The sequence below is a fragment of the Bufo bufo genome, chromosome 6, assembly GCF_905171765.1.
Source record: "Bufo bufo chromosome 6, aBufBuf1.1, whole genome shotgun sequence".
Classification (NCBI taxonomy): Eukaryota; Metazoa; Chordata; class Amphibia; order Anura; family Bufonidae; genus Bufo; species Bufo bufo.
This window is the reverse complement of record NC_053394.1, coordinates 62,209,259-62,229,117: the sequence shown is the minus strand read 5'-3', so window position 1 is coordinate 62,229,117 and position 19,859 is coordinate 62,209,259. Positions and strand designations below refer to the sequence as shown.

The 19,859-nt window shown below is 41.9% G+C and overlaps 1 protein-coding gene across 2 annotated transcripts in view; it reads right to left on the bottom strand.

Annotated features, from left to right (window-relative positions):
• Positions 1 to 19,859, bottom strand: part of EXOC6 (exocyst complex component 6) — a 231,443-nt gene that overhangs the window by 148,096 nt on the left and 63,488 nt on the right. For both annotated transcript variants that reach the window (XM_040436335.1, XM_040436336.1), the window contains exons 6-8: positions 10,621 to 10,825; positions 8,912 to 9,067; positions 6,775 to 6,843 (exon numbers count right to left, since the gene is read on the bottom strand). In XM_040436335.1, the coding sequence (XP_040292269.1) occupies positions 6,775 to 6,843; positions 8,912 to 9,067; positions 10,621 to 10,825 (430 nt within the window). The remainder of the gene's footprint in view (positions 1 to 6,774; positions 6,844 to 8,911; positions 9,068 to 10,620; positions 10,826 to 19,859) is intronic.

Sequence of the window (19,859 nt, the reverse complement as noted above, 5' to 3'; positions counted from 1 at the left end):
TCAATGGTGATTCCGCATGGATTACACCCCAACATAGGGCATGCTGCTTCTTTTTTCCACGTAAAAGGCATTTTTGGGAGCCGATTTCGAGAAGGAAATGCGCCAAAATCAGGGCCAAAATATACTCTGTGTGAACTGGCCCTAACAGTCACATGTGCATGGACAGCACATGGATAGCACATTACTGCTGAGGCCAGTCATTTGATGTAATGGTCAAGTGAACAATGAATGGCCCAACAGGAATTGGAGAAGAGATGGCGGGACATTTGAAAAGTAAATAAGGGTTTTGTCTTTATTTCAGAAAATGCCCCTGCTCAATAGCAATTACTGTATTAAAAAATACTCAAAAACTCCTGTAAATGGTCACAGTCATTTCATACAATGTTGCATAAATCAATAATGCTGGCAAATATAAGAAACTTTGTAATATAGCTTATCTCAGAAAAATGCCTTTTCTAGAGCTATTTAGCTGTTTACCCCATTCTAAACTAACTTTCTCTCTGAAATTTGTGAGAAACTCATCTCGTAAGACCAAGATGGACTGCCTGCTCACTGAAGCATCAGATTACATCATCTGACAGAAGTCTATGGAGAGGGGAAGGAGGAGGAGGGAGGAAGTGCAGAGAGAAACAAGCAGAGAGAGACAGGCATGATTCAGCACCTGATGTTGTAGTATATCTCACTTTAAGTGCTTTATGTAAAAAGGTTCTCCAGTTTTATGGTGTCCTAACTAAGGGCAACATAAATAAGTGACTGATTCTCTTAGCAAAATGCTGGGTCACTTTCTTTAATTGACCCAGTCAATCTGCCAACATCTTGTATTGAAAAGCTCCAGCTGATAATGATGAGTCATGAATATTCATGAGCTCCTGACTCTCCCCGCCTACCTGCTGCTGATTGACAGTTATTTTCCATATGAATCAGCAGCAGGTGGGCAGGGGAGTGGCTATAGCTGTTAATTAAATAAACGCTGGACTCAATGACATCACGCTGGACTTAAATCAGCTCATTAGCATGCGGCATGTGGCATCTTTGTGTGTATATTATGAGGTACCCATCTGTCACACCAGTAAGTGAATACATCTAATGTACTTTTTAGTAGATAATGATTGTATATAATTAGTTAGATTATAATCAAATATCCACATGACAGGTTCCCTTTAAATACTACTTTATTATAAATATATTCCCAGATACCCTTCATTAGTTATAACGGCTTGTTTTGTCTGGGAAGCAATCATTAGGAGAAACAAAATGGCTGCCGTCCTATTAGTATACACAAAACCTGTCCTAATCACACAGCAGGACAAGTTACTTCACAACACTGAGCTAAAGAGCTGCCTCATCCTCCTCTCTGCTATACTTGTCAGGGATTATGATCCCGAATACAGTTTAATATAATCTTCAGCTGAATCTCTATAGGAATGGAGTTCATGAGGAGACATGAAGTACAGAGAGGATGGACCGTTACCCTGGCTTCATCAGGGTAACTGGCGATATGCGTCGGGTGCTTTACCCATCCCCCTGTCCGGGTCACAGAGGTTTTGCATTGCAGTATCACCATTATTATTATTTTCTTATTGTGCGTTACTTGCTTGCTACTTGCCACTTTATTTATTCCCTGTTACTACATTGTGGTGGTCCTACTATTTTCTGACCAGGGTGATGGTGTATGGATGGGTGCCTTACATGGCAGCCCTTCTGTGTGTTTAGCATGTTTTTAAAAGATTTGAAATTTTTGGTATATGGTTTGTTTCTTGTCATTTAATAAAGGATTACTGTAGATTACTTGGTAGCTGTGCTCACTTATATTGCCATACTACTTTCGTTTACTCCGTTCGTGTATTCATTCATCACTTTTAATGCCGTTTGGGACTGCTGGGACTGTAAAATGCTGCCCTCACACAGGCCGGCTTATAAAAATTCCCTGGTGGTCTGGGGTTATGGAGGTGTTCATTTACCAGCTATGATGGAAAAAAAAAAAAGTTTCCATAAAATTCACTGGTGATCATAGGGTTCATACCTGGTGCTCTAGGGTGTATTAGGAGGTTAATATTTTATTCCCTGGTACTCTACTGTAAAATGGGTGGTTGACATCCGGAGTGTAAAGTATATAATGAGATTAATATTGTTCCCTAGTGGATTAGTGTAAAATTGTGGTTGATACTTTTTGGTCTTGGGTATATCAGGTGACTTAATCTTTTCCCTGGTGTCCCAGTGTAAACAAGGGGTTTTTACCTGTTGAGTTGATAGCGTCCACAGCTCCCCGGGCTCTAGTGATCCTGCGGTGTGCACATCTTGCTCAGATTCTGCTCCTGCCATGCACCGATCCCACAGATCAATGCCAGGCAGGGTCAGAGGTTAACTGCTCCATTGTAGCCCAGCATCATTCACGTCAAAGGGGCTGAGCTGCTCCCAGGCCATGTCACCAATGAATGTGACATCACATGGCCTAGGGCAGTCATGGCTAACCTCTGGCGCTCCAGCTGTGGTAAAACTACGGCTCCCAGCATGCTCCATTCATTTCTATGGAGTTCTAAGAACAGCAAAGCAAATCTACATCTTGGGAGTCATAGTTTTACCACAGCTGGAGTGCCAGAGGTTAGCCATCACAGGCCTAGGAAAAGCTGTGAAAAGACTACTGCGAGCACTGGTGCCTTTTCGAAACACAGCTGATCGGCGGAGGTCCGGGTGTCGGACCCCCACCATTCAGATACTGAGAGGATAGGTCACCAGTAAAAATATCTCTGAAAAAAACCTTTAAGGAAGCTGTTAAAGGGGTTTCCAAGATTTTGGTCCAACACCACACACCTCTGCCAATCAGCTATTAGCTTGTAGCTCTGGCTCCAGCATGGCTCTGTCCACCGCGCAATGGATGGAGCCATTCACTACACACAATGGAAGGAGCTGTACAGTCGCTGATACGAGTGCAGAATTTAAACCTGTATTACACCTGCCGATTCTTCGGCAGATGATGGCTAACGAATGTTCGCATGAATGCTCGTTAGCAATCATCTGAAAGTGTAATACTGCCGCGATTGCCTGATAAATGAGCAAACGCAAACACTTAAAAATTATCATTTTCAGGCTGCAGATCGTGGCGTCTAATAACGATCTGCCGCCGCCAAACCACTATACAGCATGGGGACGAGCGATGGCATAGCGATCACTCCTCCCCATGCTGCGGAAGAGATTGTTGAATGTAATAGCAGCGGTCTCCTCCGCTAGCGAGCAGGCGATTGCTGGGAGGGAACTCTTCCCTCCCAACAATCGTCTGCCACATCGGGCTGAGTAATACAGCCTTAAAGGGGTTGCCCAACGAAAAAAATTCTATAGTTTTCAAACCAGCACCTGGATCTGAATACTTTTGTTATTGCATGTAATAAAACATTTTGTATAGCCACTGAGTTATTCAATAAAATGTATCTGTATAGCGCCACCTGCTGTTTTATTTTATTTTATTATTTCTTTGTTTCGCTCACTGTTATGGCCACACATGCTCAGTTTTATCCTTTAACTGCCTCTTGTGTTGTGATAGGCAGAGCATGGACACACCCCCTGAGCTGTGATAGGGAGAGCATGGACACGCTCCCTGTGCTGTGATAGGGAGAGCATGGACACACCCCCTGAGCTGTGATAGGGAGAGCATGGACACGCCCCCTGTGCTGTGATAGGGAGAGCACGGACACGCCCCCTTAGCTGCAGCAGTAAAGACACTCCCCTGAGCTGTCAGCTTGATATAAATCTAGCAGAGCAATGAATTGGGAGATCTCTGGATCCATGTGAGGTACAGGGCTGGTTCTAGCTTTGTTAGAATGAGATTGTCATGTACTATACGATGTCTGATTTTCATTTTTTTAATTAGTTATAGGATAACCCCTTTAAGACTCTCCGTCAATCTGATATTGATGGCTTATTCACAGGATAGGACATCAATATCAAAGCCCTGGACAACCCCTCTTAAGGGGCAATAGGTCTAGCACTGTACAGACCCCTTGCCTACGGTACAATTTAACTAGTTATGTACATACATGATGGCGGATTCATCATGTACATCTAAAGGGCATAAAGGGACTCCATGTACTTCATCCAACTTTCTTTCCATATTTTTTGTACTAGGTTTTTGTTTGCATGACACGCCAGAGATTTATGTCTTGTACATCTTCACGGACACAGACTTGATTTGTACAATTTCACTGCATAATGCTCCCTTTCCTCCGCCATGATACAGTATATCACAGCAGTCAAACTTTGCAGGTTTTGCATTAGAAATTTGCATTTCCCTCCTAAACCTGGAATTCTTTATCGTTATGACACAACTATAAAAATTTTATTACAGGAAAACAGGTCTAAGAAGATTTATGGGGCTTGGGAAGATACAGGACTAATCACGAGAATCTCAATTGAGTAGCGCAGGGAGACTATTATGAGGGAAGATGGCGGGTTTTCATGTGGTTGAAGTACAATAAAAAGACAACTAAAGGTCAGTTTTGTTGTTTACTGCCGAACAATGAGGGATAAAACTTGTCACGTATTTAAAGGAGTTAATTCTAAAGCCGACAGAAACATCTGAGAAGAATTACTGTAGGACATGGTCCATGGAGTTTATGACAGCTGAACTGGTTTGCTTAAAGGTGAGAACTTAATGACAGACTGGAGTGACCTCTAATGGAGATGAACCTCATAAACTGGTCATACATGTCATAAGAAACTGGCTAGGAACGAGCACTTCAAAAACAATACTCTGAACTTCCACCTTCAATTATGGATGGCAACAGTTCATATCTTACCATGAAACTTGCAGGAGAAATCTTCAGATTCAAGCTGGAAAGTACATGTCCTTGGAGATGAAAATTTGGGCACGGTCCATGCTGTGCCATAATAATAAGGACTCCACTATATAGTGCCTTATAACAGTATCAGCCAAATAATAGCACCAGTCACCCATATAACGGAATAAGCAGCATCCTTGATAACCTGCCATAGTTGTTATATAATATATATATATATATATATATATATATATTATCCACGGTGCCAACATAATAGAACCAGCCAAAATGTCAATGTAATATTACCTGCTATAATAGCCATATAATGGTTACACCAATCGTGCCCACACGATAACACAAGCCACAGTATCTATATAATAACACCATAGTTCCAAAATAATAACACCAGCAATAGTGCCTATATAATGACACCATAGTGACAATATAATAATATAAGCCACAGTAAGGCCTCATGCACATGACCGTTGTTCTGGTCCGCATCCGAGCCGCAGTTTTTGCGGCTCGGGTGCGGATCCATTCACTATAATGGGGCCGCAAGAAATGCGGACTGTCCGCATCCGTTGCTCCGTTACGTAGCCCCGCCAAAAAAATATAACATGTCCTATTCTTGTCCGTTTTGCGGACAAGAATAGGCATTTCTACAATGGGCCGCAATGGACCGCAAAACACACAACGGTCGTGTGCATGAGGCCTAACCCATATAATAACACCAGCCACAGTATCCATATAATAACACCATAGTGGCCATGTCATAACACCAACCGCAGTGCTCATATAATAACACCAGTCACAGTCCCCTTATAATAACGCCATACTGCCCATATAATAACACCAGCCACAGTGCCCTTATAATAACACCAGCCACAGTGCCCTTATAATAAGACCATAGTGCCCATATATTAACACCAGCATAGTGCCCTTATAACATCATAGTGCCCATATAATAACACCAGCCACAGTGCCCTTATAATAACACCATAGTGCCCATATAATAACACCAGCCATAGTGCCCTTATTATAACACCATAGTGCCCATATAATAACACCAGCCATAGTGCCCTTATAATAACGCCATACTGCCCATATAATAACACCAGCCACAGTGCCCTTATAACATCATAGTGCCCATATAATAACACCATAGTGCCCATATAATAACACCAGCCATAGTGCCCTTATAATAACGCCATACTGCCCATATAATAACACCAGCCATAGTGCCCTTATAATAACACCATAGTGCCCATATAATAACACCAGCCATAGTGCCCTTATAATAACGCCATACTGCCCATATAATAACACCAGCCACAGTGCCCATATAACACCAGCCATAGTGCCCTTATAATAACACCAGCCACAGTGCCCATATAACACTAGCCACAGTGTCCATATAATATTACCAGTAATAGTAAATTTACCTGTTTTATACTCCAGATCTGTTCTCCATCTCCACTGACAAGGAAAAGCCTATCAAATGGCCCCAAAACCAAAATTAATTTTCTACACTGCAAGAGTTGTCTGTGAGCGAGCCCTTCTTCTAGCACAGCTGTATGGGGTTATTCCAGACCCTCAAACTGTAGACGTAGGGGGAACAACTACTCTCAAACGACACATTTATTCAGTGGAAAAAATCTGCCATAGATTTTACCACAAATCTGTGTGATCTACATGCAGAAATGTGATGGATTTGCTGCGGATTTCAACATCAGCATTGCAAAGGGTCTAAATAATTTTTCCACTGCTTGCAAAATCTGGACTGAAAATCTGCGGCGTATCTGCACCGGCCAAACATAACCAAAGAGATTTACCCTATTTAGTTTACGTGCCAGGTGGATGTAAGTATTAACAATGAGGTCTACTAAAGCTGGCAGGTTTTACATCTGAGCACCTTAAACATAGTAAGTAGTCCAACATTTCCACTGGTATAAATATACAATTTTATCATTAAAAAAGAAAATATATTTAAGACTCTACTTACCAAAACTGTGTAGATGTGCAGACACCGATACACAGGGGTAAAGTCTACCAAATCCTGGACACTAAGGACCTGCAAAAAGGATGACATTCACTAATGTGGACATGGACCCAACAGATGGACTGAATAATCACCTGTACATCAGCACTGTGTCTAGTGTGGACAGGACACGGCAGGCTTCAAATGACAGTAATATGGTTTTACTTTAAAGGCTCTATACACCTTTGGGGGCAATTGCTTTTTTACTACTGCATTGTACTCATTTTGAGCTAAAATTTTTTTTTTTAATTGGTCTTTATTAAAAAATATAGAGTCCTTTTTTCTGCACAGAGCTGAGAAGCTCTAGTAGCACCCTTTGGATTTTCTCTCTTTTCTGTCAGTTAGGAGCTAACGGACTCCTTATCTCTGCTCTCTGACCTTATAAACACTCATTATAGCTCAGTTCTTATCTTATTGATAAGAATGTGGCTTAAATAAGTGTTTATGAGCTCTCAGTAGTTTAGAGATGAGGTTTATTAGACGACCAGCACAAAGTGAAAGTACCAGTCACAAAGCTAGAAAAACAGTTAGCCCTTTGTGACAGAACGGCTCAATATTTTTAATAAAGGCCAACCGAAAAAATGATTTTTTTTTTAGCCAACAATGAGTAACATGCAATCATAAAAATAAATTGCCTCAGAAGGTGTACATAGTCTTTAACGTTCTGAGCAGGGCTGGCTCCAGGTTTTTACACAGAGCCCCTTATGCTTCAACGCCTTTCATCCAGTAGAAGCACATCAATGCCCTGGCTAGTTTCTCTTGCCATCCTGTGTAAGAAACACTACACAGGACAGTAAATGTAGAGCAGCAAGCCCTTGTCCGTTCAGTTATCTGCCCAACCTTGCCAGATTGTGACACCGGCCTAAGTCTACATAAGTTCTGGACCACATGCAGTTCTATTGAACAGAACTTAGGTTACCACAGCATCCAATGGTGATCAAGTACATTTTAACAGAATTAGGGAGCTCTGGGTCTTGCAGCTATAATGAAGACGTTAAAATGTGCCAGTATTAGGATCACCGACCTTTGCCTTACCTAAGCACGTGGACAACAAGTGTCCTGTCACACAACTTGCAAACCTACTCATATAGAAAGCATGTTAAAGGACTAGTTACTGGTAATGGAATACGTAATGTGATCTCCAACTAATTAGAATAGCCCATGACTGACCAACGATGACCTCAATATGGTATAATGTGGTTGAACTGAAGCACATATCCACCCTTAGATTCATTCAGTCTACAAAAATATTTAGGCAGGTGCTCGACATAGACATTCTTCCTATGGACTGCACATCAGAAGACAACTGCCAGGACCACAACGATCCTTACAATAATGAGGCCATAGTGCTGGCTAGACCCATGGACCATTCAGTCTTCCTCTGCAAGGCGACACTCCCAGCCACCTCTACAACCAGCCATCTCTTGGATGTGGCTGCCGCAATAGCTTTTTCAGACAGAAAGGCAGTCAGCATCACTTTTCTAAATTGGAAAACCTCTGTAAGTATCTTTGCAAGTGACGTGACAACCTACGATTTAGCCTACTTTCACACTTGCGGCAGAGGAATCCGGCAGGCAGTTCCGTCGCCGAAACTAATACATTACTTTGGTAAAAAATGCTGGATCCGGAATTTATGCAAGTGTTCAGTTTTTTGGGCCGGAGATAAAACCGTAGCATGCTGCAGTTTTATCTCCATCCTGATCAGACAAGAAGACTGAACTGAAGACATCCTGATTCATCCTGAACGGATTGCTCTCCATTCAGAATGCATGGGGATAAAACTGATCAGTTCTTTTCCGGTATTGAGTCCCTATGACGGAACTCAGCGCCGGAAAAGAAAAACGCAAGTGTGAAAGTACCCTTAGGCTGCTGATCCTTCATACCGGAGATCCTCCTACTCATCCTCCGCATTGATCATCTTTCCTAGTAAGGAATCCCAAAAGTTACCAGCAGCTTATTTTTTCACAACTAGAATTTTCTTTGACTGTTTGGACAATTTTTCATTCAAATTGATGGTGGTCACTACTTTCTGCAACGTATGCACTTCCTTCTTTACAACGGTGGACAATCCTATGCCAAGAGCCTTAGTAAATAGACATACCTCTTCCTCTGTGTCCTCATCTTCCAACATCTGACTTTTTGGTGTAACCTCATTCTCTCCTCCTGCAGAATGACCATTTATGATGTATATGGGTTTTTTGTAAGAAACGTTGGTCTGTCTGTGCAGCGCCGCATGAAATGTTTTCTGTTGCTGTGCCTGTTTTCATTGAGAAAACAGAAATAGAACATAAATCACCATTATGAGTGAAGTATAAAGTGGTATATCATGAGAGTAGAAGAAATGGCAAAATATTATAGGGGTTCTCTGGGCTCTCCTATAATGATGACTGATCCTCAGGAACGGTCATCAATAGCAGATTGGCGGGGGTCCGACACCCAGCACCCCTATCAATCAGCTGTATGAGAAGACGGCGTGCGAAGTGCGCACGTGCCGCCTCCCTTCTTTCTTCTTGCTCACCACTGCTGTTTATGGCAAAGCAGCAGCGAGCGGGAAGAGAGAAGGGAGATGGCCCGTGCGCACTGCACGTGCAGTCTCCTCATACAGCTGGGGTTCGGTGGAGGTGCCAGGTGGCGGGCCCCCGCCGATCTGATATTTATGACCAATCCTGAGGATATGTCATCAATATTAAAAGCCTGGAGAACCCCTTTAACACATTTATACACTTAAAAGAGTATTCCAGTTATAAAAAGTTATCCCCTATCTGATAGGGGATCATGAGAAAGGGGGCCCATGGAGCTCCAAATAAATGGAGAGGCTGGTCAGAAACCCTCGCTTCGGTTCGGCTATGTCTGGCACTCTCATAGAGAATTAATGGAGCGGCAGCGCGCATTCCAACCAGCCGCTCCGTCCATTTCAGGGGTAGCTCCACTAGGTTTGGGGCCCCCATTCTAGTGATCGCCGGGGCTTCTAGCTGTAGAACCCCCACAATCCTGTGGATAGGGGATAATTTTTTGTAATTGGAATATCCGTTTAATGTCATCTTAATTTCAAAAGGTCTACAGAGAGGTCCATGATTAATGTCTTAAAGAGAATGTCCCAACAGGACAACCCATCTCTATATGCCCTATTAAAGCATTTGGACGTCATAGAGGTGGCTCTTCATCTGGATGGCTTCCTGCAGCAGCTGCTTGATTGCCCCCAGCTTAATATTGCCAAATTTCTCAGGGGTCATATGCATATTAAAGAAATGGTCTAAGAAAAAAAACAAAAAACTTTAATATACCTTTACAGGTGTAAGATAAACATTTTTCTGACACAGAGCTCCAAATCAACTGCACACCTGGCTGGATCAATCCACTACTAGACAGCGCACTCGTATACAGTATTTTTATTGAGCTAAATGTATGAACAGTATGCCGTTAGCTCCCACTCTCCCTCTAGTGGTGGCACCAGGAAGCCAGAATGGTTTGTTTTTTCCTCTAGCTCTATTCAGGTGATTGGTGCATGCAATTTATTATATCTTGTATCTCAACAAACTCCAACCTCATGGATGATCTCTAGTAACACAACCACACCAATGAGAATCTGAAACTTTCCGCTATAGGCAAGCCCTTTTCACTTCTTAAGCCCCCAATTGAGAAGGGAATATTCATGAAAACACGTTATTGGTCTTACTGCTTTACTGTTCCAGCGTTAAGTAGAAGGTTAAGTGCTCTTCAAAAGCCAGTATCTGGTTTCATAATTTTGTAGGGGCAAGAAAAATAGTAGAAAAAGCTTGTCTTTGACTCTACACAAGAAATTAAACTCGCCTGTTTCATTGAAGTCTCTCCAATTTTGTCAGAATGCTTCCTGATACTTTCCAAAAAGTCTTTGAGACCAGACATGGAGATCTCCTTGATCTCTTCTCGTAACTTGGGAAGATTCTCTACCATGATTTGACAGAAGCGATACTGGGACACTTTGGGGAGATAAACATGTTCAAGTTGTTCCATCGTCTTTAGAGCAGAATAATATCTGTGTATGAGAAGAGACACAACTTTACTGTGAGAAAATAACACCAAGTACGAGGTAGAGAGGCACTGGTGACAAGGGGTGACCAGCACAGGCTCAGCCTTCTCTTCCCTATCTTCACAGAAGATGAAACTTCAAGTGGGTAGGGGAGACAATCCCAAACTATGGTACCCTGTGAATTCTAAATGTGCCTAATAGGTGAAAAAAGAGGTTTAAAAGTATAGCAATGGTGCCATTGTGTAGGTGGTAAGCAACTGTTCACTGCTCATTGTATAGAATCTGAATAATCCCTTTTACCAGTGTTCCTAGCAGACTTAAAGTGCACCTTCAGTTATAAATGAGCTTTCAGAAATTAACAGTACAGGTGAATATAAGAAACTTTGTAATATATCTTATGAAAGAATTATGCTTCCTCCTGGACTTTTCAGGCTGCTTTCCCCCTCTTTGCCTTCACTCAGCCTCTTATCTCTAATAGCACTCATCTCAGTCTCCAGCCTCACACAAAATAAATCTATGGAAAGAGGAGGAGGCTGCAGCCAGCTAGAATGTGGTGTATTACCTCGCAGTGGTAGACTCTTACATTACTACATATAGTAGTGTCAAAAGTGCTAGGTGTAGCAGAGCTAAGAAACTTCAGTTTGTGTCTCCCCCCCCCTCTTTCCATTGATGTCAAAGTAGGGAAGAGCAAAGCAGTCCGATATAAGCCTTTTCTTTAATAAGATATATGACAAAGTTACTTATATTCACCTGTACTAATCATTTATGGAAGGCTGTTTTGTAACAATGAGTGGATGGTTTATGTATCACCGTTACTTTCCTTACTTCTTGCAGTTTCGCCCTGGCAGGTTTGGTTACTTGTAACATAGTAACGTTGGAAAAATATAGTGTACATATTATCCTACCACTATGGTCTAAAACTATAGTCAATAATGTATAAGCAGTCTGATTGTACTATGTTCTCATCATGTGCATCTATCCTGACACATCCCATGATCTTTTACGGTATGCCTTGGCAGCGGCTGCCTGACACTGATTGGTACAATTCTGTTTGCTGTCCATTAAAGAGGACCTTTCATTGATTTTTTTTTAGCTCAATTAAATATCTTTCTTTGCCTGATGCTGCCACCTGGCTTTTTTTTTTTTTTATATTGCTTGTACGCCCCGCTGTGTCTTTTCCCGCCCAGTATGTTAATACTAAGCATCGGTACAGGGAGGAGGAGATGCCAGGGTTTCTAAATGGGCGTCTCCTTCTTCCTGGCTGTAGCGCTGTCCAATCACAGCCAGGGGGAAGGTGAGCTTTTTTTCTCCCTGGCTGTGACGCTCTCCGATGTGATTGGATCGCGGCACAGCCAGGAAGAAGGAGACGCCCATTGAGAAACCCTGGCGTCTCCTCCTCCCTGTACCGATGCTCAGTATTAACATACTGGGCGGGAAAACATCAGGGGGGCACAGCGGGGCGTACAAGCGATATTTTAAAAAAAAACAGGCAGGATGGCAGCATCAGTGGGGGCTAACCGGCAAAGAAAGGTATTTAATTGAACTAAAAAAAATCTATGAAAGGTCTCTTTAAGTTAGTCCCTTCCTACTGATAGAACTGATGGCCTCTGTACCTTATTAAAGAATATCTTTCCGTTCTGTGTTCAGTTTTAATAGAGTATTTACAGTATTTTATCGATTTTATAATGCAAAACAACACCACGGTTTTATCTTTCTACAGTATCCCAGCACTGAAAAGTGCAATGTTACAGAGTTACAGACAGTCGGGCACCATTATTGCAATGGTTTGACTGGAATAACTGGAATTATAAAATATAAAGGTCATCTGAACACGAGACCAGGCAATGAAAACATTTGCTGACGATTCAGCTAAAAACATCCTCATTATAGGCTTTGATTAAGGGTCTATTCACACGTCCGTAAGTGTTTTGCGGATCCACAAAACACGGACACCGGCAAAGTGCATTCCGCAATTTGCAGACCGCACATCGCCGGCACTATAATAGAAAATGCCTAATCTTGTCCGCAATTGCGGACAAGAATAGGACATGTTCTATTTTTTGGCGGAAACGGAAGCACGGATGCAGAAGTGCGGATCCGCAGATGCAGACAGCACATTCCGGCCCTATTGAAAATGAATGGGTCTGCACCCGTTCCGCAAAAACGGAACGGATGCGTACCCATTTTGCGGACGTGTGAATGGACCCTAAAGGGGATAACCTATGACATGACATTTACTGATCATTCCCTCTTTCCCATTGTTCTACGTATCACAGGGTCGGACCGCCCCCCCCCCCCCCCCCCGATCAGAATATTCTGCAGTATCCTAGTGATATACTATAGCATTCTGTGACAGGTATGAAGCAGATTTACAATTGCAAATGTTCTGGCGCACATGCCTTACACCTATTGAGGGTTTTAGACACTTTTTATGCCATGCCCATAAGGGGGCATGACTTGGTGAAAAGGGAGTGTGGTTTCTCGGGAAAAGCTCCCCCGACAGAGGATGTGAGGGAGAGAAGGATCTGGTGAAATTAATATTTTTACTCAATCTTTTTGTTCTCCCAGTAGATTAAGCAGCCTCCACAAGTTCTCCGCTCTCCCCATAGAATACACATACACATTCGTTTAAGCCAAACGTGTATGGGGAAAACTTACGGGAGTCGGGAGAGACAGCTGTCGGCCAACAGATATTGAATGTGCATGGGACCTTAAAGAAGCAATTCCACAAAAAATGTTGTTTTCTGATCTGTTAGAAAGGTACATGATGTAAATTGTAGTGACAGCAACCTTCTTACCAGAGACTGTATTTGTGAGTTATAACCTCCCTTCTGCTCCTCAGCTGTGTCATGTGACCAACACACTGCCTCTCCAGCTGACTCAAGACAGGAGGTCCGCTTCTCTATTCCTTCCTATGAGACTGACATTGAGTCTCTCATGGGAATACATAGAGAAACTGGCTTGCTGTCCACATATAAGATGCTGTGTTATTTGGAAAGTCAGAGTGCTGGTCACATGACACAGCTGAGGATCAGAAGGTGATTTTCTCCTAAAGGTGGCCATTAACATGAGATGAATGTTAGATGGTTGGAACCAGCCAACCATCTAATATTTATGGCAGTGTCCGAACTTTACCTTGATTATCAGAGAGAAAAAAGGGTTGGGCATGAGGGATTTCAACATGCTTGATCCTAACTCTTCTTAAGAGATGTTTGGCAGCAGCATATTGCCCACTGAGAACACACTTGGCGATTGTGGAGAAATAGCTATCAAGTAGGGTATGCCAATACCAGACACCTCTGATGGAGACTTATCTTATTTGGGCATTCAAATTCAACATGCCCGATCCTTCTTTCACACCAACTTTTCTTATGTGTATGGGGACCTTTAAGAGCGAAATCCATATGTCAATACTGTGAGGTCTACCTGTGGATCACAAAATACTATTTGGCTACCATTGGTCTAAGTTATGAAACCCCAAGAACTTCACATTTAATTGCGATTCCACCTAACCTGGAAAATCCGAATTTCGATTTAGGCTGTACACTCGCCTCGTGTTGCTTCCAACACAAGGAAAAAGAAAAACAGCTTAAAAAAAAAGAAAAAGGCAGCAAAAATATGTCAATGCAAATGTTATTTTGTTGGGCACGGAGCTGTGGTTGCGGTTAATAGGATCAAACTGGCAAGACGTTAAAATAAATAACGTGGTCAGTGAACGTGTGAATCTGTAGGTCGGTGTAAGCTGTAAATTAGAATGCCGCAGATGAGTTTCAAGACTCTTTCATCCAATTTTCAAAAGAGCAGCTCTACATGGCGTGACCTCTTGGGAGATAATTCCATAACGGCATTAAAATCATATAAACGGTTTTATTCAAATTATACAAATCAGCTTATCACAACACTGTTGGTTCATCTGGAAGGGGTTTTCAATGCTGTTACTGAAATCAGAATTAGCATAATCCAACTTAAACCCATTCTTGAGCCCCTTGCTAATTATATATATCTCCAGCTCAAGGCCTTGCCCTTTCAACATCTGCTCGGATGGGAGCTTTGAGTCTTTTTTAATTTGTAGGTCATTTGCAGGTCAAGATTTATGTCGCATTGACTGCATTTGACACTTGGTACAATTAGTCATTGTCGTGTGTAGCTTGATTTTGGTGTGAGCGCAAGTCTTGGATACGTAAATTCCTGGCTGACTTAAATCAAATTCCATCATTTTCTTGCTAAAGATACTTATTAAAATACCAGAACCTTACATTTGGTGTAATTTAAAGCAACTTTTTAATGAAAATCATTTGTTAAAGAAAGACTTTGGTAGAACAAACTGAACTTCTCTTTTGTATTTTTACAGACTGCTGTCAGGCTCCTCTGGTAGCGCTTATTTTCCAAGAAGCAAAAGGATTGGACATGCTGAAATCCAATAGCCCGATCCTTCTTTCCTCCAATATCTGCCACCAGGAGGCTCCATACACAACTGGGTGTTACCGGTTGATGGTGCGTCCCTGCAGTCTGACAATGGCAGCACTGACTGGACAGCTTCAGACTGTGCAGGGACACACCCCACTGGTAACACCCAGTTGCAGATTTGTCAGTAAACTTCTAGTAGCAATAACTGAGGAACAGAACAACAAAGATTTCCATGAAAAGATGCTCCACAATCATTATTGCATGAGGAATAAAATCATTTAGTAAAACAGACATGTCTGAAGTATCGTCCTCTTTAAGATTCTTCAGATTATTTGTGAAAAAGCCATAAGGGTTTATGATGGTAAAACCCCTGTAAAGGGTTTCTCTGGGAATTAAGAAAATGAAAAAAACTTAAATATTACTTTATTATAAATATTTTCCAAAATACCTTTTAATAGTTATAATGGCTCGTTATGTCTAGGTAGCAATCATTAGGAGAAATAAAATGGCCGTCGTCCTATTAGTACACACAGAACCTGTCCTAATCATACAGGAGGACAAGTTATTTCACAACACTGAGCTAAAGAGCTGCCTCATCCTCCTCTCCTACAAGGATTATAATCCTGAATACATACAGTCAGGTCCATAAATATTGGGACATTGACACAATTCTAAAATTTTTGGCTCTATACACCACCACAATGGATTTGAAATGAAACAAACAAGATGTGCTTTAACTGCAGACTGTCAGCTTTAATTTGAGGGAATTTACATCCAAATCAGGTGAATGGTGTAGGAATTACAACAGTTTGCATAGGTGCCTCCCACTTGTTAAGGGACCAAAAGTAATGGGACAATTGGCTTCTCAGCTGTTCCATGGCCAGGTCTGTGTTATTCCCTCATTATCCCAATTACAATGAGCAGATAAAAGGTCCAGAGTTCATTTCAAGTCTGCTATTTGCATTTGGAATCTGTTGCTGTCAACTCTCAAGATGAGATCCAAAGAGCTGTCACTATCAGTGAAGCAAGCCATCATTAGGCTGAAAAAACACAACAAACCCATCAGAGAGATAGCAAAAACATTAGGCCTGGCCAAAACAACTGTTTGGAGCATTCTTAAAAAGAAGGAACGCACCGGTGAGCTCAGCAACACCAAAAGACCCGGAAGACCACGGAAAACAACTGTGGTGGATGACCAAAAAATTCTTTCCCTGGTGAAGAAAACACCCTTCACAACAGTTGGCCTGATCAAGAACACTCTCCAGTAGGTACTTGTATGTGTGTCAAAGTCAACAATCAAGAGAAGATTTCACCAGAGTGAATACAGAGGGTTCACCACAAGATGTAAACCATTGGTGAGCCTCAAAAACAGGAAGGCCAGATTAGAGTTTGCCAAACGACATCTAAAAAAGCCTTCACAGTTCTGGAACAACATCCTATGGACAGATGAGACCAAGATCAACTTGTACCAGAGTGATCGGAAGAGAAGAGTATGGAGAAGGAAAGGAACTGCTCATGATCCTAAGAATACCACCTCATCAGTAAAGCATGGTGGTGGTAGTGTCATGGTGTGGACATGTATGGCTGCTAATGGAACTGGTTCTCCTATATTTATTGATGATGTGACTGGTGACAAAAGCAGCAGGATGAATTCTGAAGTGTTTCGGGCAATATTATCTGCTCATATTCAGCCAAATGCTTCTGAACTCATTGGACGGCGCTTCACAGTGCAGATGGACAATGACCCAAAGCATACTGCAAAAGCAACCAAAGAGTTTTTTAAGGGAAAGAAGTGGAATGTTATGCAATGGCCAAGTTAATCACCTGACCTGAATCCGATTGAGCATGCATTTCACTTTCTGAAGACAAAACTGAAGGGAAAATGCCCCAAGAACAAGCAGGAACTGAAGACAGTTGCAGTAGAGGCCTGGCAGAGCATCACCAGGGATGAAACCCAGCGTCTGGTGATGTCTATGCGTTTCAGACTTCAGGCTGTAATTGACTGCAAAGGATTTGCAACCAAGTATTAAAAAGTGAAAGTTTGATTTATGATTATTATTCTGTCCCATTACTTTTGGTCCCTTAACAAGTGGGAGGCACATATGCAAACTGTTGTAATTCTTACACCGTTCACCTGATTTGGATGTAAATACCCTCAAATTAAAGCTGACAGTCTGCAGTTAAAGCACATCTTGTTTGTTTCATTTCAAATCCATTGTGGTGGTGTATAGAGCCAAAAATGTTAGAATTGTGTCGATGTCCCAATATTTATGGACCTGACTGTATGATAAGATCTTCAGCTGAATCTCTGTAGGAAGGGAGTTCATGAGGAGACGAAGTACAGAGACGAGGGACAGGACAGACTACGGTAATGTGGGGCTGTGGTAATGGAGACTGCATAAAACTGCTGCTCATTAGCCAGACCCTCATCTCCTCTCTGTACTTCATGTCTCCTCATGAACGCCATTCCTACAGAGATTCAGCTAAAGATCTTATCTGCCGTATTCAGGATCACAATCCCTGACAAGTAAAGCAGAAAGGAGGATGAGGCAGCTCTTTAGCTCAGTGTTGTGAAATAACTTGTCCTCCTGTATGGTTTTGTGTGTACTAATAGGACGGTGGCCATTTTATTTCCCCTAACGATTCCTCTCTAGACAAAACGAGCCATTATAACTAATGAAAGGTATTTGGAAATATATTTATAATAAAGTAAAGTTTAAGTATTTTCAATAATTTTATTTTCTTAATTACCAGAGAACCCCTTTAAATATAATCACAGCCAAGCTGTCTGCAAAGGACAGAGACCATCATAAGGAGGGGGGGGGGGGGTGTTGGACAGCACACCTAGTAGCCAGTGGTGGGTGCACGTCTCCAGAGAAAGCGGTAAGCTTTCCCATAATCAGGGGGGTAATCCAAAACAAAAAGATAGGAAGGAGACAGCACGTCCTTTTCTTGGCATTTTATTCCAGATGCAACATTTCAGGTAAGAAGCCTTTTTCAAGTATGCTTCTTAGCCGAAACGTTGCATCTGGAATAAAATACCAAGAAAAGGACGTGCTGTCTCCATCCTCTCTTTTTGTTAAGGACAGAGACCAGGGACTCCTCACTGGATAAATTCACATTCAGGAAACATTGGGGTTATTTGTCGGCCCCTCAGAGGGCAGTACCAGCCCTGTTCACAACAGTATGTATTTGGCAACCCATGAAAACACTATAGACTATTATAAACCTGATTACATGATTTGAACGGTTAGACACTGAACTCAATGATAAGCTCCCTCTAGTGGTGGCAGCCAGAATGTTCTTTTCCAACTGAATCCCAAAGCCCAGAGTTGCTCCAACTGCCACAAAGACATATTTAAAAAAATAATAATCAATCTACACCACATTTTGGACCTAAAAACGCCATGACGATTAGAACTTGAAGATAACATATCTAAAAGAAGAACAAAAAATTATACAAAATGCTCGAATTGAAGTGACTCTAAGGTAAAGAAATGACATAAACCGGACACGGAAGGTACATGGAAATGCTGTAGATCAGTACACGGGAGAAAGATGGCTGGCGTCTGTCTCTGGAAAGGACACATCCAAGGTCAATAGCCTTACTGTGTAAACTGTAAATTCATTTCTAATGTGTTATGATAGATTAAGGAGATATTAATGAGCTAGGAAGAGATCATTATTCCTCTCTTCCAACTGTGCTCCCCAAGGATCTCATTTATTGTCGCTCCTTAAATTGTTTTAGATGGTATAAAATATTAAGGGATAATATTCTCTCTCCTATGATTATATTTTCATTACATTTCATGCTGTTTAACTAAAAATTGTTTTTCGGAGACCTTCATTACGCTTTTGACAAATTGCACTATTTATATGCAGCATCTGTTCCCTGTCAAAATCAGATATATGGGAGGAGAGAGTAAATGTGCATGGCTTAGGGCCAGTTTTTTGAAGGGGTAGACTACTAAGAAGTAGAGAACTGCAACTCCCCTCTGGTACCTATCAGGGGCAATCCATGATGACCACGTTCTACAGTAGCCAAGTCTGTATGCAGAGGTACAACTTAGGGTATTTTCACACTTGCGTTTTTCTTTTCCGGCATAGAGTTCCGTCACAGGGGCTCTATACCGGAAAATAACTGATCAGGCATATCCCCATGCATTCTGAATGGAGAGTAATCCATTCAGGATGCATCAGGATGTTGATAGAGATGTGTGAATTTTATTCTATGTTTTGTATCTCTAGGACTGTAATTGGTTAACTTTTTCTTCTTCAAGTGCCTCCCACCCCCCTCTTTGTTTCAAGACTGGAGAAGAGAGGGGGGGGGCAAAGAGCTGTGCTGTGGGCAGTGTCTGTTTTCTCACCTTTGTACAGGTGTCCCAAGGGAGGTGTATAGACTGTGGAGGAATGCATAAGCCAATCATATGGGTTGATGATGTATACATATTATTCACTGCCTATAGAGAAGCACCTCCTTGAAGTGTCACACATGACGTATGCAGTATTCTTGTTAGAATAGACGCCATGAGAATATGGCGTCTACTAGATGTTTACATTAGTTCACATTCCAAAGTGGTGCACAGTGCGCAGATGTTAGAGTGTTATCTCTGTTTCTCTTATCTCTTTTTCC